Consider the following 23,284-nt stretch of genomic DNA (forward strand, 5'->3'; position numbering starts at 1 on the left):
TTTCTTGGCACGACTCGAAAGCGCTGGCGGAAGCTAGCTTTCGCGAGCATGTCTTCAACGAGGTTGTTAAATTTGACTCCACGCGCGGGGGTTCGCATGCTTGGTAAGCCCATAGGTTTGACTTTTTGCTTCGCCTGTCAGTGGGAAAGAAACGGAAACTATTGCGTGTTCTTAGGGACGATATTTTTCTCGGTTTGGCAGAATTATTGCTTTGTCGCGCTCATCCCAACTCGACTTGTGACAAAACAAACCCGTAAATTTGCAGTTAAAGTAGACAGCTCAGCGATAAGCCTAAAGCGCGTACCATATATGCCGAAGAAAGTTTTCCGCACTGCAGGTATCGGCTATTTGATTGTTTCTTTGCAAGCGCCCGCAGTACGCCTCTTTGAAAATGTGGGGGGATACACGGGAATATGAGCTTCGAGTTGTGCAATATACTCGTATTTTCACCCAGTTGTATTGAAAGGTAAATCTTGCTGCATACAAAATACGGCTTTCAAGAAATCACGCCCTTCTATTTCTCGTAAAGGCACCCTGCGCTTCTAATTACTGCGCCTGACCTAAGGAGCTGCCTTTTGGGCACAACCGTGTAAACGACTCGCAGTAGTCGTGACAGCATGTTAACGAAGCTGACGCCTGAGCACTCGCTTGCAAGACCCCCCTCTTGAGCCTCGGTAAACAGGCAGGTGGTGCGGGGATGCAAATTTCGCCGTCACGTTGCACCGTCACGTGATAACCTTTCGCCGCCGCGGCCTCGGGCGCTCGGATGAAGGCAGGCGCGGAACCGCGATGGCCAAGGACTCCACGCCGATTTCCCGCCAATACATTCGGCGTAACAAAGCACCGTGGCGTGGCGAACCATTGAATTTCCCGCCCACGCGACTCACGTATACCGCCCAACTGGCTCCTCCTTCGTGATTTCTCTCTTTTATAACAGCGGAGCTCTTCTTGCAGGAAAAAATATCAGGAAAGGGTAGAGGAGCGCCCACGAGCACGTGCAGCGCGGCGACCGCCGAGCGTCCCTGCCATGCGCAGTGGCTTTAGCAAAATAATAATAATAATAATAATAAAACTCCTGCTAAAGATGAAAATACGCCCTGCCTGGGAGAGGTCGCCGACCTCTTGGATGCATGTGACGACCATTACGAGTGCCGAAACTATGCAAATAAACAATGATGCCGAAACTTGACCGTGTGTCCGGCTCCGCCGTTTAAGTCTTGCACGGGAGTGCAAGCTTGCCTGATTTGTTATTATTTTTTTACCGCCACCCCGAACCAGACGCGACAGTGTAATTGGACGCTGGTAGTGCGAGGTGCGCCATGAGCTTGCGGAAGAGATAAAATTGTTTGTCTCGAATGCTCACTGACAGGAAAGTTTGCGCTAACTTGCATTAGAAGAAGTGTACCTGTCATTAGATCATTTTTATGCTTGCAAAGAAAGCACCTCGTATACTTCCAGTGATGGTGATCGGACGAGAGGCTGCCGTCTCAAAATGCTGTTTTTTATAGATGAAGTGGAGCGAAGTGCGTCCTCTGCCTTTGTAAAGTTCGCAGATAAAAGGCGGCATATCTTGGCGTCTATTTTTCACCCAGCCTAACCTGGAAACGTTAGGTTGAACACGCGCCCTTCTCAGCCTCCCGAATGCTTCATTTTCTGAAACACAACTTCAGTGATGCCCCTCCAAAAGTTAAGGAACTTTTATATTAGGGGCGAAGCACCCTAAGGACCTCGCTTTGTCCGGGGCTTGGCGTCCGTTTACAGAGTGTTGCGCATGCGCGAGGAGCATTGAATTGGATTTGATTGTATTTGAATTGATTAAATTGAAATAGAATGGATTGGATTGGATTGGAATAAATTGAATAGTATCGGATTCGATTGGATTGGAATTGTATATACTGTACACACGCGTTATCACTCATTTACATGCGCGAGTGGACAATGCCACGGGTGATTTACGGTAAGAACGATTCCCAGTGCTTCGCCCACTCGTCATGATTCACTTCGTGGAGATGCTTCAATTTTTTCAACAACGCAAGGTCCATTGTAGAGTACGCCTGAGCCGTTTGGGACCCAAAATTTGATCATTTAGGGGTACTGTTAAAACGCGTCGAGAAACGCGCCGCCCGATTTGTATACTAACATTGCGTCACTTAGAGCAGAGTTGGGATGGAAACCACTAAGCAAACCTCGGTTGCATCAAAAACTTGAATTACTTTACCGTATCTATTTTAAGAAGACTGGCATTGACCCAAACATCTTCTTACTACCCCCAGTCTTTGTATCTAAGCAACGCTACCATGAATGAAAAATTCGTGACATTTGGCTGCCGTACTGTTGTTTACAAGGGTTCTTTTTTCCCCATTCCATTGGTGAATGGAATAAGATACCAAGTAATATTGTTGATTGTGCATCTAACGCTCTGTTCCACACGTTTTTGTAACACTTGTATTCCAACAGTGACATTGATTGAACATCTGACGCGCTAGTGGGCTGATTTGTCTCACACACCCTCTTTTCTATTTTTCCCCATGTGACGAGTTATATCTATGCTGTAATGCCTTATCGGTGCTGCAGGTAATGTGAAGAAATAAGTAAATAAATCATGCCTGCACAACATGAAATAGACGAAAGCGCTTCTTAAGGTGGTGATATCAATTCTAGAAAATGAAGTTGCTGCGGGAGCTATTGATATGCACTGCAACAAAGCCATTGTCAAATCCATGCAGTCACAGACATAAAATTCCAGTCGTTTATCGCAAGCCATATTTTTTAATTCATTTTTTCATTTATTGATACTGTCAACATACAGCCAAGACAGGAGTCTACATTGGGAAATAAACAAGAATGACATCAAGCAATCAAAGCAAAAGAAAGGCGCTTGAAAAATTGGGCATAGGCATGCAATAAACTACATCCGCAGAACTAACACTTGCGCATCCACTTGCTCCTAGTTTGATTGATATTGGGGTTTAACGCGCCGACGCTACTCAGGAGATGAGGCGTGCCGTAGTGGATGGCTCCGGATTAATTTTGACCAACTGCGGATCTTTAACGTGCAACGAAATCTCGAACACACGGGCATTTTTTGCTTTTCGCCTCCAGCAGAAAAGCTGCCGCCACGGCCGGGAATCAAACCCGCGTCCACGTGCTCAGCAGTACAACGCCTTAGCCACAGAGCCACTGCGGCGGGTACTTCTTAGTTAATAACAAACAAAATGAAGGCGATATTAGGTGCCCTGGGGCAGCATATTGCATAACACAGCTTCGAAGCGTTTGACTTCACTGAGAATAACAACTTCATTTGGCAGCGAGTTCCATTCGTCAATCACTTGACGAAAAAGGAATATTTTAGACGATCTGTTCTATAATTCAGTGGTTTGGTGTGTGCGCGCAGGTAAGGTTTTCCACGTGACGTACTTTGCAATACCGAAGGTTTAGTGTAATAATAGTGACCATGCAATATCTGGAAAAGGAATTTGAGTCTGTTAGTGTAATAATAGTGACCATGCAATATCTGGAAAAGGAATTTCAGTCTGTTTCTCTTCATTCTGTGGTTGGCAGTCATGATTCAAGCCCTTTGCCGGGATTGTGTTATCGACTGCGTTCGACGATAAGAGGTATACATATAAATCTCAGAGCTTTATTCTCAATGCTTTCGCATTTTCTCATATGATCTTCTCTGTGCGGGTGCCAAACTTTGGTGGCCAAACTTTGGCAACATTTTGGTGGAGTATGAGAGTCGATCGCCCCCATCCTGGCCACAGCATCGCGCCGTCAAGGTCTGGACGCGCTCGTCCATGGTACGTGGACCACGCCGGGCAGCAGCCCCAGCCCGACCTGCAGGTCCACGTGGTTCACGACGAGTGTTTTTTTTTCCTCTGGAGTCTTCGAAGGTGTCGGACTATTGCAGCTAATTCGAGGCTTCGTTAGTTCATCCCTGCAATGCAGTCGGTCGTCCACTGAAAGCTTATCGCGGAACAGGCGAACGCGTGAACATTTGTGCTTACCTTCTTGCGCGCTTTCCCAGAGACGATAGGGATGGAACGACACACAGGCGCTGAATAACAACTGAAGTTTTTTTCTCCTGAGTCTCTCAAACAGATAATTACAGTGCTGTCTTTTCCTCGCTTCTTGCCCAGCCTGTGCATCCGTTCTATGCTATCAGGGCTTACTTCGAGCAACGAGAATTTTTTTGTGTTGACGCTGTGCAATTAATCTTCTGATTTTTCACTTTCTTGTTCACTGGTAGCCCAGATATGAGCAAATTATTCTGCCACTGTCCATTTTCCAAGTTGGCGAGCTTGTGCGTTATTTATGCTACTTGATTGTTCACAGCAGTGATTGCGTTCTGAGTGTCCAGCACGTTCGGGAGAGGAGATTCCAGTTTAGTTAGTCTCTCATCAAAGTCATTGATGAAGTTACCGCTTTATTTTACTTCCTTCTGAAGCGAACGTTTATCACGCTTAATGTCGTTCAGAGTCTATGACTGCTCTTTCACATTTTGCAGGACTTTCTCAACCTTTTCTTCAAGGGTGGGGCCGTGGCTATTCTCAACGTCCCCACTAATAAACAATTTTAACAAAGCAGAACAGCAATCACGTACAAGAGGTAACAGTTGGTCCGCGACAATGAGTAGCCGTCGTCGGTGTCAACACAAATCGAATCAAAATGGACGCCGCTGTAACGAGAAGAAAGCACTTTCGGGTTCGTGTGGGATCTGTACCCATGGTTTCCAGAATAGAAGCCGAGTGCGTTGCACTGCGCCAACTCGGTACACTGGCAGAAGGAGAGCAAGAGTTGGGCCAATTCCCGTGCGTCCCGCGTGACAAATTAGCTACGTGACGGCGCGTGAGTAGAGCGGGTGCACACCAGCCGCGGAGAACTCCGATTCAGGGGGGCTATCCAAGTATTTCCGCCCAAAAGACGAAGAAACGAAAAAGAAGAGCGGGACGCAAACACGGCGTAACAGTAAAGAAGTCTTTGATAATTGACTTCGCCTTCGCTCTCGCTTACGTGCTTTCGCCTTTCAAGCACGCATGCAGCCTTAAGTTTGTCTGCCAGATGCTATTGAAATCAAAACACTCTAACTGTACAGTAATAGACGTTTCATGATGGCGAACGCCCTGCGTGCAATGAAGCTTCGTTTAACGAGTGCTCATGAAAAGACGGAACAGCGCAAACGAAGCAGGACCGAGGAACAGAAACACGTGGAACACAAACGGGCGCTGACTACTAAAAAATTCCCCCGCATTTCCCCGAGGGGGAGAATGTGAAAGTGCGAATGCACGGTTGTCGGCCCGCTTGCGGCGCTTGCGCTCGGCCCCCGCAGCCCACCGCCTCGCCGCCTTCTCTTCCATCTCTTCCATCGGGTTTGTAGTATCACGTGTACACCACGCAGTTATCAAGCCGCTATAACGCCGCTGAGTCGCCAACGCACGCCGCTGACGACGTAGTTTGAATGCGTTAAAGATATAAGGCGCGTCACTAACACTGATATCAGCGTCGCGTCCGTGGCTTGGTCGGTAGAGCGTCGCGCTGCGGCCGCAAAGTCCTCGGATCGAAACCTGGCGCCGGATGCTGTTTCTTTTTTAAATATAGAGGAGCACTGCGGACGCCGCCGCCGCCGGCGGTGGATGGTTTGGGGTCGCTTATAAAGTGCATTCGCACTTAAAACAGCACCACAAAGTTTCTAAGAAGAAACGGGTGGCAAAAAAATACTAGCAGTCAACAAGTTTATTGGATCTCTTTATCAAGGACTTACAAGGTTGGCGTGATTATGCATTTGTCATTCGCTTTTTTTTAACGTAATAGGCTACTATTATCTCTCGCTCGGTTATATCTGAAGCTCGCATAAGGAACTTTGTTTCTTCCACGAGTACAGATTCCTGAACGAGTTGGTGCTGCATTGTAGAAAAATTCATAGCGCATGCGGACGATGACAAGAAAAAGAACAGAGACGCCACGGAGCGCTTGTTTGTTTCTTCCAGTAGTGGCTTACATCCGCATCCTTTACAATGCTCACTCATGCGACCGCCTAAATTGCTGCGTAGTGCAAGTCTGTGCTCTCTTGCCCGCTCATCGAAGCACATTGCCGCAGTTCAGTGGTACCTCGTAAACCACGTTACTTATGCAATCGATAGTTGCATGTTTTTTTTTTTTTTTTTTGTCATCAACCTTGACTTCTTCCTTTCCCAGCGAAGGTTTTTTTTTTTTTTTTTTTTTTTAGCTAACTAGCACGGGGCAGAAAACGGAACGTTCACCTTGTACCTTGCCGCAGCACTCTTAACATTGTGGGAGATGCAGTGTAAGTGTAAAATGAAATGCGTTTTGTTGCGTTCCTACTGGGTTTTCGCTGTTTTCTCCTTTCCCTTAGCCCTTTGCAGAAAACTTCCACAAACGTTTGTGACAAAAGCCGCAAAAATAAACCCAGCATTATCTATGCGCGTGCTTTAATTTTGAATACTTTCGTCAAGTTTATGCTGACTCGACTTGACACGAGCAGCTTAAAGACAATTTGTAGCTATGCCCCTTTTGACCAACTTTGAATGGGCGCTATTAAAAGGCAGAAGGCTCTTTTTCGTTCTCGGTTTGTAGATGTAACGCACATGCTCGAGCGTAAAATCAAGTTTCAAGTCCAAAAACTGGATTGACGTTCCTCGCGGCTTCTTGAGAGGGAATGTTATACCCTTTGAGAGAGCAGGGAACTTACTCATGACGGTTGCGATATCCTCGTTTAGGCCGTTAGTACCAGAAGCATTAACAAACACCAACAAGAATGTTGCAGCAAGGTACGAGGTGAACGTTCTGTTTTCTGCCCCGTGCAAGTTAGCAAAAAAAAAAAAAAAAAGCCCCTCGCTGGGAAAGAAAGAAGCGAGGGAGATTGCAAAAAAAAAAAGAACATGCAACCCGTTCCATCGACTGTATACGTAACGTGGTTTACGAGGTGCCACTGAACTGCGGCCGCGTGCTTCGATGAGCGGGCGATAGAGCACAGACTTTCAGTACGCAGCAATTTAGGTGGTCGCATGAGCGAGCATTGTTAATGATGCAGATGTAAGCTACTACTGCAAGAAACAAACTTCCTTAGACGAGCTTCAGATAACGCCGAGGGAGAGATAATGGAAGCGAATTACAAATGCATAAGCACGCCAGCCTTGTTACTCCTTTATAAAGAGATCAAACTCTTAGACGGGTTCCTGTGATCAAAAACTTGTTGATTGTTAGTCTTTTTTTGCCGTCCGTTTCTTTTTAGAAACTCTGTTGTTCTGTTTTTGATGTAGATTTGCTTGTACGCTCGAAAAATAAACAATTGCTAGTCAGCGCCCGTTCGTGTTCTACGTGTTTCTATTCCTCGGCCCTGTTTCGTCTGCACTGTATGCCGTCTTTTCATGAACATGAACCAGCTAATCCGCACCAGGAGTCCTGCCTTTCACTGCGGCTGTGACTTTGGAGGTTTAGCGCGACTTTAATGGGGGGATTTAGTGCTTTATGCAAATGCAAATACCGCCTGCGTAACCAAAGCTGCGAAATGATTCAGGTGAAAAAAGCACGCACACCCTTCCTTGAAGAAGCGTCAAGTTCCGCAGTAGGAGCACTCAGCCATCCAAGATAATTCAAAAGTTCGCACGTATTATAGGGCCAGCGCTACAAAGCAGGGTGCCTTATCCCTTGGGCTGCCGCCATCAAAACCTTCTAGACAGCGCACAAACCAGAACGATTGTGAAAGCAAAGCCATTTTTATCGGCTCTTTGTGTGTGCTTCTCTTGCTGGGCCACTTGATGTGCATCGCCTCTCAAGACCGATGTTGCTCGCAGGCTGAGTTCTACTACGTTCGCATGTCTGATGCTGCGGCGGAGTGTGTAGGCCTCATCCTTTTGGTGCTGTCATCTGTACGTTGCTCCTTCCGAACGGTTTTTTGCGCTTTCTAACTTTTCGTCTATACAGCTAAAGATAAGCACCAATGATGAAAGAAATATACGTCAGACTACATTTATGTGACGGGCCTAAGCTTTAAAAAAAATGCGGTTAGCTTTAACTTACGAAACGCGTTAGCAGTGTTGTAAAACTGGATAACATGCGAAAGTGTGAACGAGGAGGAGGACATGAAACAAGCACCACGCTGTGCTTCTCCGGTACGACTGGAGCAAGACACGACGCTTGTTCGAGAGCATCCAGAAAAAGAACTCGCGATTGCGAGTACCGCTGAGGCGCGCGTTTCAAGACGTAAGTTTCAAGAGGAAAACGCGAGAAGGCTTAATCACGCAGCGGCTGGACTTCGCTACGAGATGTAATCGCTTCACATTGGGTACCAACTGGCTGATGATCACGCAAACAATAAACAACGCTCCCAGCATTGTAAATTACTGTAAAGTACCGAGCTTTTTTTTTTTTTTTGGTGCTTGCTGCGTAATTTTAAAACAAATCACCCAGTATGTAAGTGTTTTGTATAGAGCAATGAAATCTTACTGTTTTCTTTCTTCTTCTCCTTCTTCTTCTTCTTTTTTTTTTTTTTTTTTGCTGGCTAGCAAGCTGTAGATTTAAAACGGTCCCTGCTGGAAAGTTTTACTGAATTCTCCTATGCGGGATCACGTAGGTTCGTTCGCTGTGTCTCTGCCTGCTGGCAGCGTTCGCACAGCGTGCATATACAATCGCTGCCCTGGCTGTCACAACGGCGACCTGGTCCGTTGCGGCACTTCCATTGCCGGACATGGTTTGCTCATTCAAAAGCAACGGCGGATCTCAAGGTTCGCAAATAATCGGGCGAGTAATAAAGTAATCACGATCCGTCCGGTTGCTGTCGTGACGAAGAGCTGCGCATAAATGTTGCATGCGTGATGGCACCGATTATGCGCGCGCCTTCTCGATCACGCCTTCGAAACCTCACGCTTGTGGACCGGCAGGCATGTTACGCTTACCCACTTCGTCATTCATTCACACGGATCACGGTTCGGCCGCTACGACCTCTGTCAACCTTAGGCTTTGGTGAAAATCAAAGGTGATAAAGGTGATAATCAGAGGTATCTGGAACGTTGCCGCGCAAACCTCAACCTGCGCTTTAAGGAGTAATAAGTGCGGCTTTCGCCCGTTTTGCAACGAGTCGTGCACACTGCCCAGCACTCCTCGCGGACTGGGTGACCGTCCGTTCCCTGCACAGCCTTTTCTGGCGTCTGGGCTTCGGCCCTCAGTTTTCTGGAAGGCAGCGAAAGCGCTTTGTGGCTTTCTCGGGCCGCTGAGTGCTCGCTGGTGGTGTTTTTGTTTTATTTTAGTGCGCAGTGCCTCGCTAAATCTTTTTATTGTTCTTATCTTTTATTTTACCTTCAGATATTTTTGTCATTATTATTTTACCTCTCTCGCTTGTTTGCCACGAGCCACGTATCCTCTGTTTCAAAGATTTGTCCCCGAGCTCGCAGCCGAAATTGCTCACCAAAATTGGACATTTTCGTGCGACGACGAACTGGGTAAAGTTTTAACAAACGAATTAAGCTGCGATTAATGAGTAGTAACATAAGCTGAGACACCACTCCAGAAAGTGCCATGGGCGAAATCACGACAGCTACACTGTCATTAACTGTTCACAGAACAGGAGAGAAGCGAGCATTGCCGTAATATCGACACGATAAAAAGACAGCGTGCCGTGACACAGCGGTGACTACACACAATGCGTACACGGCCAAGAAGAGCCCGACTACATGCGTCATGCGTGCTTCGGATGGAAGGTCGATTCGATGCAGCGCAATCACTAGCAACCATGCAAACAATTACACTTCGAAAATTCGGCGAGCCGCGTTAATACTGTACTCGTGCAAAAGCCAATAGGGCGTGACGATGTGACTCCGTGAGGGCGGTGGTAAACACACGTGTCCTTTCTCATGCAGGTGGAACACTCAGTGCGGCTTCAGTGCAGTGCAGGCAAGCATCGGGTGAAGCAGGGCCCGCTTCGATCATTTTGGCGGACCGCTACTTTGAGTGGCACATTTTGCTCTCCTTCCTGGGTTCGATCACCCACGCAGGCTCAGCGGCTTCCATCAGCGGCTCTCTGGAACGGAATTTTTCTTGCTTCTCCATAGGCTGAAGAAAAAGAACTCGATACGCAAAACCCATGTGCTAACACGTTCGGAGAAAAATCAGATGTTTCGCACGAAGCCGCAAGGAAGGAAGCGAGCTGGAGCTGTGCGGCGTCCACGTGACACAAGGACTCTTATAAAAGTAACACAATTCCGCCTCGCCCGTACTTTACTATATGCGGAACCGACGGGAGAGAGGTCGGTATTGTCTAGTCTTGAGCCATACGAGGAAAGGAATGACCCGCCACACATGATACAGATTTTAAAAGTCGTTTACAGGGAGGCAAGCATAGACGCCTCACTTAATTAGCACTTTCATGCATGGATTGGCAACGGAGCAGAGTGCCCACGCCAATGCGGGGAGCCTATGCGGTTACACAATCGCCATTGAGTCGTCACGAGCACATGCAGTGGCATCTTGATACAAGTGGATGCTTATGTGGGAGGGAAGCAGAGTGGAAAATAGCACTGTGCCGGGGCCAAAATGGTGCCGAACAGTGGTTTTCTTCACAGAATTGTGCCCGCCTGTTTGTCACTGTAACGCAAAGCTAACCCCCCCCCCTCCCCCTTATTTTATTTTAGTTGCGCCTCGCCCCCTGGATACAGGTTGCTTCTCACCAGACCCTTCTTTAAGTGACTGGGATAGCGGACGTGCATGAAAAATACAAAGGGCAGTTCTACTGAAGGGGAAGGAGCTTTTGACAAACCTGTTAAGAAAACGTAAGAGCCTTGAGTGCTCAGAGATATAAAGCACAAGCAATTATTGGAAAATGTCCAGGGTCAGCAGAGGCGGGCCGTTAAGGAAAGGAACAGAATAGCAGAAACCGCCACAATTAGTTTGGCTGAGCTACGCTGAGCGGGCGTTCACGACATTCTTTTTTTTCCCAAAGCGACAGCGTTGGGTGCACGTGCATGGATATGTGGCGTTCTCTTACAGGGCTTGCGACAACCCGGACAGGATGCGGATCTGCGTGGTACGAGAGACAGGAAGCAATTCATCCGCGGAGCCCACTTCCGCGCGATAAGTGCGACCTTGTTGCAGCTTGCTTCAGTTCTTTTCATTTTTTTTAGGGGGGGGGGAGGGGTCCTTTTTATTGCTTCATTATGTAAATCATTGCAGCCTTCGTCCTATTTTTTAATCTTGCGATGAATCGCGTGGCTCGTACTCTGGAGCAAGACACTGCCGCCCGGTTTGCTTTCTACGCGGACGATGTCGTGGTATGGACCGAGGCCAGCGATTTCCCTTCCAAAGAGCCCATGCAGATTGAACTGCAAGCTGGGATCTTCAGCCTGGAGAACAGCTCGTCCCGCTTCCAGCTCCAGTTATCCCCTGCCAAAACGCAACTGCTCAGCGTCGACGGTAAACGTGCAACGAATAAGGACCAGACCATCTCTCTTCAACTAGGAGACACTGTAATAGAGTCTCACAATGGCACTATTCGTCTGCTGGGTCTTCTCGTTAGCAGTTGCAACAGCCCGAAACAATGGGTATACAGCCCAACTTAGGAAGACCTGGCGCCCTACTTTACACCTGGTCACCCGGTTGTCCAGTAAATACGGCGGGGCACACCAACACGCTTGTACCATGCTCACTCGCGCAGTGGCACATGGACGATTATGCTACGGCTTCCCCGTGTATGATCTACGTCCGTCCCATGTTAATGACCTTCACAAGCTAAATCGCCATCTTCTCTGTGCGGTTAGTGGCCTTCCTAACTTCACAAGAGTCGATATTCGGCATCAAGTTGTTCCCCTTCCGCCCCTTCATACCCTTATAGAGGAAACAAAGCTGCGATTCCAGCATCATGTGGAGAATTCTCCTCAGGAACGAGTGCTTACTGAATGGGATCAACTAAAAAGTGATTTTAACCAAATGAACTTTCCACCGCCCATTTCTCCGTGGGGGCGACCTTCGATCGACATCCCGCGTCGCAGACCAATTAGGAGAACTCATCAAACTGCCCGAGAGCAGTATGTTCGAACCCTCGTCAACGACAAGGCCGAAGATGAGGCAGACATTTACACGGACGCTGCGGTTGACGGAAGAACGGCGGCCATAGCCTCGACCTCTACAGATATCCCCCAAATAAGTGGTTCCCGTCACGTCTCCAATACATACGGGCTTGTGGAAGAAGTGGAACTCCTGGGAATTTCGGGAGCAATCCGGCACATTGGCCAACATTCCTCCACCCTCTCCATTAAGAAAGTTCAGAATAATCACGGACTCCCACGTCGCACTTCGGGAGCTGAACCGTGCGTTCGCGCCTAATAGCACGGCGACCCGAATTATGACTTCGGTACGCGACCTACAAGCAGAAGACTTCACGATTCGCATCGCCTGGACACCGGGACACACCATGAGTGCACATGGCAACCTTTTGGCACACGCTGCTGCCAGGGAGCGGCTTCAAGCACCTCCCGCGGTTCCCAGCGCACCAACTCCCTCCCTCCAGTCGGATTAGCAACTTCGGCTTCGGTATCTAAAGAAACTAAGCAGACAACGCTTGCAAGATGCGACACCGGACGGAGTCCTCGACCTTCTAAAGCCTCTTTCACGCTCGGGGGAAATATTCGCAAACAAAGTCTACGCCAATGCGGCCTATTTACAAATGGACAGCCCCTGCAGGGTCCGAGCTCCACCACTGCCCACACTGTGGTTGTGATGTCACACCAAATTTATTTCATCTAGTCTGGCTCTGTCCCGCCTTCGACAAAGGCCGTGCGCAGCTTTTAGCCATTGGCCCGGTACCTACATCCGAATCCGAACACATACGCCGGGTGCGGGAAGATCCACCAACCCTTGAAATGATTACTGAATGCGCTCTTGTGAATGGTCTCTTTAAAATGGTGTAGCAGCTTGTCCGATTCCCCTAGATACACCAAGCACGCTCCATCTGCCCGGTTTATGTGCGAAAAGACAGAAGAAAAAAAGCGAGTCAACTGTGAACCGCATATGAACAGCGAGCCTTTGCATTAATATGCAGAGAAAGAGAACTGTGTGAACAGGGAGCCCCGCTGAACAGCTCTTTCCCCCACCTTTTTACCTCTCTCCCCCCAGGGCATCTGGCCTCCTTACCTCAATAAAGCAATCCTCCTCCTCCTCTTCGTCCTATTTGGTGTTTTTTTTTTTTTTTGGAGGCGGAGTAAAGAAAATGCTCGTGACATAAGAAAGCAGAGCAGCCGACTGGGAAAGGGCGTAGTGGGCAATCATTGCACTATAGCAGGGCTTCTCAGCGATCAGTGTTCCCAATCTGTACACGCGCCATCTTAATAGAGCCCATTCGGCGCCATTGCCCAAACGGGTCGACTTGGGCTGCTTTTGGGGGGGGTTGAGGGGAGGGGGAATTTCTTGCACTGGAAATGTACAATGGCCGCTGTGCCATGAAGCAAATATATTATAGCTGCCCTCCAATGAGGCTGCAAAACCTAGAACAATAACAAAAAAAAAAAAAGAGCGGAAGATATAAAGATAGAGGGGCGCAGAGAATAATTAGGACGAAGCCAGCCCTGTAAAGAAATGCTACAAGGAATCAGTAAGAAAATGTAGAAGACATTGTTTGATGCGTAAACCGCATGCGCTGAAGACCGAGTGATTTTGTTTGTTTAAATTTTCGCAGACGTAAGTGCGAGAAAACCACCTCGAGAATGAAGGTTGCCAACCAGTGTCAGGTACTTTTTTCTCTCGTGAGCTTTTCACGCGGCTATAGTGCCCGAGAAATTATATCTAGCGTTTGTTCGACTTACTGCATGAAAGTTACCTCTACATTTTTGTGTTGCACATAAAACCGTCATCATACATTACTTTTCTTTCCGTTTCCTTCGCACAACCCGCATCGCGCATCGAGCCAGACGGTGTATCGCATTTCGTTTTTGTGCCTAGTCGTGCCTGTTTTCGTAAAGCTTACTTTGAAATACTGCGAGCGCTCCGTCTTTGCAGCCCATTGACGTGTGGCAACCCGGAGCTTTATTCCACGCGAGGCTGAGCTCTACCAGGCGCTATAGTCGAACGACCCGACTGTGACGGGCTTGAGCACAGCAGGGTATACGATGGCCATATTTCAGAGATGGCTTAAGCTAGGGGCCCCGCACAGTCCGAAGCCTGTCACCAGCGTAAACCATAAAAGCGCGAACACGACGGGCAGCTCGGAGTTTTGCTTGGGGGACAGCAAGCACCGCAGAATGACGACAACCTTGGTCGCCCTCGGCGCGATCGCCTTGATCGCTTGCTCCGCCGTCGGTAAGGACCGCACACACGCGACTTGTTTCCTTGCAAGGCTCGAGCGAAGCTTGTCCGTGGAATGATTTTCCGAGCGCCAGTAAAGACGATCATGCTGTTCGCGGTTGGTGCGCTTTTGCGCGCCTGAATCGGAAACAATGAGCAGGAATACGCGCGCGTGTGTAAAAATGGCTCGAGCTGTTCTCATTCTGGTGGTCCTGTCCGTCCTGATAAATGTGTAAGCGCGACTAGGGCGACGGTTTAGAGAAGTTACCATCTGTACTCTTTCGTTTAACCCTTGTTGATAAGGGCGCGAAGGGTACGGGACGATTGGCCCCGCAGTGGGAGGGATGGGAAGGGGGAGGGGGAATCAACCTGCATCTTTATACCCTCAGGGGGCGCTGTTTCTTCATAGTGACTGTCTCTCTATGATTCCAGTGGCTGTGCGTCCCGTGTAACGAGTGTCCCGTGTAACGAGCCCATCCTTCCTAAATCTAGAATCTAATGTGAACATTCACGTCCGTCGCATCAAAAAAATAAAAAATAAAAAACCGCATTGGAGCGGTTTACAAAGTATTTAACGTACTGTAGTATATTCTCTGTCATCAAGCACAGCACCTCGGCTGTCGCTTTCGTATGTTATCAAGCATCCCGGCGTGGCATTATTCTGCTTAGGAATACGGCATGATAACGTATGACTCGTTTGGCGTTCGTGCATACTTTTTGAACACGAAAATTGTACAAATGAGTGCTTTCAACCACAACAGCAACAAGTATCATTCACAAGGAAACACGGCGAAAAGAGCATGGCCGAGGCGGCCGATCCGGCCGGAAGTCCAGGCATGACGTTTTTCAGCCGGTTTTCGCCCGCGCTCTTCGGTCTTCCGGCATCGCGCGGCGTGATGGGGGCGGGGCATCGGGCCACTTTTGTTTGCTCATTGCGCCGCTTCTATTGCATGTATTGCGAAAATATTTCGTGCACATGAACTATTCAATGTGTACTTGCTGCTAGTCAACTTTTCTTTTAATTCTAAAACCGCTTCACCTTCCCTTTAAGGCGTTTTAGACGTTTCTTGTGACAAGTCCGTTTCTGTCTTCAAAACTGCAGAGGGCCGTCATACCGAACCAGCGAAATCCCCTAATTTCGTTAGGAGTTTGAATTAATAAGCGAGTTATTTTATTCTTTGCGTGTTTTTTTTTTAAACTGCAGCCACGAAGAGATAGTTGTTAATTTATTACTTAGCCATGTCCCGGAATTCGATTCAAGCAATTTCAATTTATCTGATTTAACTGATCGAATAGCGATATAGATGTGCCCCTATCCTAAAAGAAGAACCTATTCCAGCAAACACTAGCTAAACCACCTTATTCTTTCACTCTGGCCTGAGCCGTTACGGACCCACTTTTAAATACATGTTTTTGTTTTGTTTTGTTTCTTTGAAGATGCTGCGCCAAGACTGTTCAAGGTATGTATCTCCCCCAAAAGTGAAATACTGCGACCAACATAACGCGTTCCTCCGCCGCATACGCCCTGATGACCCCATACGCGCTTTTACAGGAAATTTGTATTCCGAAGCGAAAAACCGTGGCGAATTGTGCTCGCAACTAAGCTGGAACGGCGTCGCTCACGTTATCATCGGCGCGCGTATCCTTCCACCTCCGATCACGCCTTAGCACTATACTAAATTTGGAACTCAATTATAGGAGCGCAGTCGATGCAGTCGACGCAGTCGAAGCGCAGTGCGATTCATCAAGAGTAGATCTCTTGATGAATCGCACTGTGACGTACTGCGAGATATGAGTTTGGTATTGAATGCTCCGAAACTACACTTACGGCAGGCCATATTGGAAGAGTATGGTTAATTAACAAAGTTTTCTTGGTTTTTGTTCCTAACGCGCTCTGAAAGGCCATGTAAACGAAGACTTCTGTATTTTTCAATCCGTTGCAACGATAGCGCGCCTGCCTAGAACCGGAACAGTGACCTCCTGCGTATAGTTCGACTCTGGTTTAGCCGCTATGTGGGTGTTTACCGATGGGACTTACGTTGTTCGCCATCCTCGTAACAAGCCGTAACTGAGGGACCTAAATATGCTTCTGGTTGGATATTTGTCACCGTATTTGTTCGATTCCGTACTCACTGCAACAGTGCTATAAGCACTAAGAGACCAGGGAATAGAGGAGATCTACAAGGCTTCTAGAAGACATATACCCTAGAAGACCCTCCACAAGCAAACCGATAAATTCCCGATCCGAAAGGGAGTAAGACAGGGAGATACTTTCTCGCCATAATTATTCACAGCATGTCTGGAGGGGGTATTTAGAAAGCTTGAGTGGTAAAACATAAGACTAAGGACAAGCATGGAATAATTGAGCCGTTTGAGGTTTGCGGAAGACAGTCTTGCTGAGTAAGAATGCAGAACACATGCAAACAATGCTCGAGGAACTACAATCAGAAAGTGCGGCCGTGGGGCTAAAAATAAACATGAATAAATCTAAAGTAACGAGGAATAAGCATGCTCAAAACGTCTTCTTCAGTGGAAACGTAACGCCAAGGGAAGTAACAGAATACAGCCATCTCGGACGGATGGTTAGTGCTGACCCCAACCGCGATAGAGAAATCCGGCACAGAATAGGCATGGGCTGGGGAACACTCGGCAAACACTCTCAAATAATGAAAAGTAAGCTACCTCTGTCACTCAAAAGAAATATCTAAAACCATTGCAAACTGCCGGTGATGAGATGCGGAGCTGAAACTTTGCGCCTTACTAAACAACTAGAGAGCAAACATAGGTCGGCTCAACGGGCCACGGAACGAATAATGTTGGAGCGGCACTCAGGCACAGAAAACGAGCTACCCGGATCAGATAACAAACTAGAGTCATAGTTCAAGTAAAGAAAAACCAACGTGCTTGGGCTGTCCGTGTAGGGAGACGAACCGACAACCGGTGGACAGTTAGGGCAACAGAGTGGACACCAAAAGGTGGGCCTAGCAGGAGGGGAAGGCCGTTAACCCGAGTGGAGGGATGAAATAAAGTGCGGGCTCGAGCAGCGCTGGACTGGTGCGGTTGGAGGTCGGTGGGAGAGGCCTTCGTCCTGCAGGGGACCTGAGTGGGGTGATGATGATGATGGTGGTGATCATGATGATTTCCACAGATCCCGTTCCCGGGTCGTGACGATGGCAGTGGCTCGGGTGGCGGAGGCGGAATCCCGGGCTGGGATCAGGTGGCTGGGTGGATCAACGGAGCGGCCACACTGCCCCCCGGCGTCAGTCTGCCGGGCTTCATCTCGGAGATAGCGGCCGGCGCGACGATCCCAGGAATTCCAGGAGGTTTCCCCACCGGTTTGCCCCCCGGTTTCCCCACCGGTATTCCTGGCCTCCCGGCGCCAACGTTGCCGTCTGGAATCCCGACCGGACTCGACGACCTGATCGCCGCCATCCCTGGCCTCCGACCATGACGGGCCGCTTGCGAGACTGCTGGCAGAGTATCGCAATACAGTTCGATTAAAAAGCTGTTCGTCTCCCACTGGCAGGGAATATAACGACTCAAACTCCAAAGCAAGTCTTGCACATCTTGCATTTTATATACGGAATGAAATGGAGCATCGTTTGCTCAATGCAATTAACATGCCAGCAATCAAACTGACTTGGCTAAAGAAAAGGGAATGGCCGCTTCTGATATACATTGGCTGCGAAAAAAGTGATCGACCTTTGGTATATAGAATAAACATGCGCACATGCGTTGTGTGGTGATCTGCGTGCGCTTCTTGGGCAGAAAGAAATATCAGTCCTCCCTTCTAGGAGGAGTAAGTGGGTAACCCAGCGTGTACGCTGGCAATCTTTAATTCTAGAAGCAATGCTAAACTACTCGTCAAAGTATTGCGTTCTTATAAAGCGGAAAGATAGGAGCCGCCGCAAGAAGTCATGTACGTATGTTTTTTTTTTTTTTTCATTAGAAAGACAGGAAGGTCCACCAGTAGGAGTAAATTGTCTCGCTAGGGGCGGACACCGGAACGCCTGCCGGTGTGGGGAAGGAGGAATGGGAAGTCAAGAAGAGGGAGATAGGAGAGAAGGTTAAAATGGTAAATATATAAAACACATACGGTAAGCAAAAAAGGGGGGACTAAGCAGGGATACGTATAGATAAACACTAAAAATATACACGAAACGTGAGGGTACAGAACACAATGGTGCAACAGACATGTAACAGGATAGAAAAAAAAAGCTCATACACACACCCAAGCCGCATCATCAGCAGCCCTCCTCTACATTCTGGGCAGTTATCTGGTGTAGCGGAGTGCGCTGTGCAGCACCGAGGCGCCCAGGTATGCCCCCTCGAGCACTTGGTCCCGCTCCCTGGCACTGCCCGGGCACAAAAGCAGTCCATCAAGTGGCCACATTCCTCGAAGCACGGCCAGCTGCTCCGCTCACCCTGCCGCAAACTTGGTGCATCGTACAGTACGTGCGGCAGGGACTGGACGGGCGCTCGGCGGTGAGTGCAGGCGAACCTCCCCAGTCGGTGTCTCCACTCTGCCGTCCACTCGGGCGTCGTCTGCAGCCGCCTGAGCCAACGCGTGTCCGAGGGAGGCAGCGCGTGAGACCCGCCGACCACCTCGCCTTCCCGCTCGTCGCCATCCAGCCCGATGTGGGCGGGGACCCACTGCAGGCTCAGCCGAGTACCCGCCAGCTGCGCCGCCTTCTCCCGGCTGCCCCGCACCAGTAGATCAAATCGAATAATTTATTTTCCAGTATCGAAATGACACTGAAGGTAACACAGACAAAAAGGAAGTAAGTCTTGACACGGACTGCGCCCCTTTAACAATAGCATACAGTCGATATATACGGACGTATAGCAGCATGTGCTAAAAAATCTATTGTGCAGGTAAAAATAATTTACAGACAGAAAGATTTATCTGTGCACCGAAATCCAACAAGCAAAAGGAAGAAACATATACAGGAAGTCACAATTTCCCCAAAGAAAAAACGCGATCACGCTGTAGCACGGAAAAAAAACGGGAGTGCGAGTCTCCGTCCCGGAGCCGCACCAGGGCCACCGCGAGTCGCAAAGCTGGGCGCAGCGCCCGGGCAAAAACTCTGTCTCCAGCAGCAGGTCCAGGCCCAGGTTGATTGATGCCCACCAGCTCAGCCATGGCAGAAGATGTAGAATAGGGTGGCCGCGCCTGCCGGGTGGCCTCCCCCAGCACCGCGACCGCTGCGGCCGACCCCTGCTGCTGCCGCGCCGAGCCGTTAGTGTGCACGAGTGTGTGACCGTCTATAGGTCACCCCAGACGACTTCCCGAGCCAGCTGCACTTGTCTGCAGCTGGGCGTCCGCCGCTTGCTGCGCAGCCCCGGGATGGCTAGCCGCACATTGGCCGCCCGTGCAGGAGCCGCGCCGCCAGGCCCCCTCGTCCCCGGGGCCACCGCCTGCTAAGAGAGCGGCAGCATATGCGCCCCATGCGCGAGTGGCGGTAGCCCCGCAGCCGCGGCTGCGGGGCTACCATCTGCTACCGGGAGCTGCAGGGCTACCACCTACCCCAGCTCGCCGCAGCCGGTCAATCTCGCGCAGCGCCCGCTAGTCAGCCGTCATCTCGAGGGCACACGCGGCGTCAGCTTCAAACTGAATCCCTCCCCTGTTTAGCCGTAGTTCATCACATTCACCCCTCACTGTACTCCACAACACTCTGCCAGCACTGCGGAGAACGGGCCACATTACATCATCATATGTGGGCCTACAAGTGTGACCCCTACCCTCTCATCACCTCCCTCGACCAGTGGGAAGCAGCGCTGGGATGCTCAAGCCTGGATCTCCAGAAGTCACTCACGGGTCGGGCAGCCACAGTCGCCGAAGCTCTACGGTCTTCGGCCACCAAGCTGCGCTAACCCTTGGTTAAATAAAGTGTTATATCTATCTCTCTCTCTCTCTCTCTCTCTCTCTCTCTCTCTCTCTCTCTCTCACCGCGTCGGGCAGCGTCTCCTCGCACAGCGAGCACTGAGGCAAGCCGGGGCAGACGCGGACCCACTTGCGGTGTCTCCTTCCAGCTGCCACCCGTTGGTTCCCGCAGGCTCGCCAGCGGCAGTGCGTACATGAAGAGACCCGCCATCGAGAGGCGCTGTATACAGCCGGAGGACCGTCCGCTGTGACCATCTTGTGCACTGCCGTGGTTGCCAGCTGCGCTCTGACTCGGAGCTCCTTGGCTACATGGCGGAAGTTCAGCCGGTGGTCCAGGGTCAGCCCAAGGTAGCGCACCCTGGTCCTCTACTGGAGCTCATCACCATCGATGGTGAGACGCCGGGTCCATCCGCGGGTGGGCAAGCATGGCGTCGGTTTTGCTCGCTGACGGCTGCAGGCCTGTGCTCGCAAGCTTTGTCCGGACTGGATCCATGGCCACCTACAGCTTCTGCACGATGGTTCTGCCCTGTCCCTTGGGCCCCAGCACTCACGCGGCGATGTCGTCGGCGCACACCGAAATGTACAGCCGGTGGCTCCCTCCCCTGGGCAGGCAGCCTAGTTGGGCTGCCATCACCAGGTCGAAGTGGAAGGTGCCCATGTGCCCATGCCCACGCTGCAGGGTGCCCACGTCCACCGGCCGAGGAGCCGACAGGACGTTCCCCACCTGCACCTGCGCCGTGCGGTACGTTAGGAACGCCTCGACGAAGCCTCGCAGCTTTCCCGCAATACCATCCCCCTCATTGGCTGCGGAGATGGCGTGGGGCTGTAGGTTGTCCGAGGCGCCCTTCACGTCCAGCCGCACGGGGGCCGTCACCTGCTTGCAGACCCTGGCGATGAAACTTGAACCTTAGAATGCCCTGGCGTGCTCGAGGGCCGCCACGACGTCCGCGGTGGAGTCGGTGGCTGCTCATTGCCTCCGGAAGTCCGCCAGCTGCTCGGGGATGGTATCCACCCGTTGGAGAGCCACCCGTCCGAGCAGTTTGCAGCCGCAGGACGTGAGGATCAGGGGCCGGTACGCCGTGACTGCCACGAGGCCTCAGGATGGCTATAGCAGCCGCTAGGGCGACAGCCGGCCCCTATCCCATGAGCGGTTGTAGGCGGCCAGGAGCCGGCCGAACCCCACTTCGTCCAGATTGCGCATCATCTGGTTGGTGAGGCCTTTTTCTTCCTCCATGGGTGAGGCTCTAGTGAGGCCGTCTGCCCCTGGCGCCGACTTGCGCCTGCAGCTGCAGAGGGCGCTGCGGAGCTCAGCCTCCATGATGGCGGCGTCGTCGAGGGCAGTTCCCCCTCCCCCCCTCCCCTCTTGGACTGTTCCCTTCCGGCACAGCAGCAGCAGCAGCAGCAGCAGCGGGCCTTGTTTCCACCTGGTGCAGCGGCAGAAAGTGTGTCGCGAAGAGCTCGGTCAGCCGCGCAAAGCTGGCCTGCTTGCGGATGGCCATGGCAACCAGGGTGTTGCAGTTCCTCCGGGGCTTGAGGATGAAGTTGAAGATGCTCCAGAGGCAGCGGCAGCGCGAGCTGACGCGCAGCTCGGCCCAGCGCTGCCGGCTCACGCGGTTGCTGTGTCGGCGGCAGGATGCGTCCACGCGCCGGTTCGCCGTAGTCCGACCGTTCCCCCGAGCGCTGCATCCTTCCTCTCCACCCGGTTGTGCACCGCCCGCAGCTGCAGCAGCTTTAGGTCCTGCATGATGGCCCCCTAGGCTGCGGAGGTGCTCCGCGTGGCTCTCGTGGCGCAACAAACCACGTTCCGGAGCAGCTCGGCTCCTTCCCTTAGGTCCTGCTCGGCAAGGAAGCACCGGAACCGGTCCCAGTTGGCGACGCGGTGCAGTGCGGCTCGCTTGGTCGTCCCGTCGGGTGGTGCGATGTGCAGCGGGTAGTGGTCGGAGCCCCACGTGCTAGGCTCCCACTTCCAGGTGGTCCCAACCCCGGCGGACACCAGACAGAGATCAATGGCGGTTGCAGCGCGATTGCCACGCCGGAAGGTGCTCTCGCCGGTGTTGAGCGCGGACAGGTTGAGGCGCAGCATAGCGTCTCACAGGTGCTTTCCGCGAGCGTCCGTCCGGCCATTTCCACACGCAGTGTGGTGTGCGTTGAAGTCGCGAGATGCCGGGCCGCGCACAGAGACACCAACCGGTCCAGGACGCACGCGTCCCAGGGCTGTCCGGGGCGCATGTATACACGCTGCACACTGTAATGCCTGCACCACCAGCTCTAAGCCGCAACGTCACTGCCGCGCACTCCTGCACCACTGTCGTCACCACACTCTTAGCCATAATGGGAGAAAATAAGACTAACTGCAGCAATTACGCCTCGCGAGGAACATTTAGTCCCCAAAAGACCAAACGCGCCAAGATTAGGGCCGTGTGCAAAATGAAGGGACCAAACGTTGGTCCCTCGACGCGAATGGGACCAACGGAAAGACTAACAGCGCCCTTTGCTCCCGCAACGTTGCTGTTGCTCCCCCTGGAGGGGGCCCTCCGACTTAATTCTACATGTTCGGCGGCCAGCGGGGACGGACGTGCGAGAGGTGAGCTGCGGCGGCGACCGCTTTTCCCCATTCGCCCTTTTTTTTGAAGTTCGTGAGCTTGCATCGTAGCGTCAGAGTGCCAGCTATTTTTTAAAACCAACGCCAGTCGATTCGCTGTGCGTTGCTGCCGACGGCGACCTAATTTTTATTTGTTTCGGTCAATATTTACGCAATTTTTTGCTTAACCCTAAAATAGTAAAAATGCAATTTCTCTTTAAACAAGTGGCCCAACCGCATAAATAACCGTCCCAGCAGGAGCAGCGTACAAAAAGGAAGCTAACCGCTAACTTCTTTTCTGTTGAAATTGCAGTTTTAATACATTTATAGCCAGAAATGTCAAAGCGTGGTTAACACGTGGCCGAGAATCTTGAAGGGCTCTAACTTTTTAGGCAAACATATGAACACTAAAATAACAACATGGTGCTGTTAGGACACAAGAATTACTCGCAGACATATTAAATTTTAAATGAAAACGTGATATTTTAAGCAGGAAAATTACAAGAAGTCTGGCAGAACGCCGGAACTGCAAC

The 23,284-nt window shown here is 50.7% G+C and overlaps 1 protein-coding gene across 3 annotated transcripts in view; it reads left to right on the top strand.

Moving 5' to 3' along the window:
- LOC144152990 (uncharacterized) overlaps window positions 1-18,007 on the top strand; it is a 102,598-nt gene extending 84,591 nt beyond the window's left edge. Inside the window, exons 1-3 of one of the 3 annotated variants that reach the window (XM_077684606.1) lie at window positions 11,007-11,089; window positions 13,682-13,733; window positions 17,435-18,007. In XM_077684606.1, the coding sequence (XP_077540732.1) occupies window positions 13,710-13,733; window positions 17,435-17,737 (327 nt within the window). In that variant the 5' untranslated portion in view covers window positions 11,007-11,089; window positions 13,682-13,709 and the 3' untranslated portion in view covers window positions 17,738-18,007. Of the gene's footprint in view, window positions 1-11,006; window positions 11,090-13,603; window positions 13,734-17,434 lie in introns of those variants that run through there. The other 2 variants (XM_077684605.1, XM_077684607.1) reach the window with 2 other exon arrangements.
- Window positions 18,008-23,284: the final 5,277 nt, after the last annotated feature.

Source organism: Haemaphysalis longicornis, unplaced genomic scaffold, assembly GCF_048455015.1.
Source record: "Haemaphysalis longicornis isolate Haplotype H1 unplaced genomic scaffold, Haemaphysalis longicornis Haplotype H1 scaffold_9, whole genome shotgun sequence".
Taxonomy (NCBI): domain Eukaryota; kingdom Metazoa; phylum Arthropoda; class Arachnida; order Ixodida; family Ixodidae; genus Haemaphysalis; species Haemaphysalis longicornis.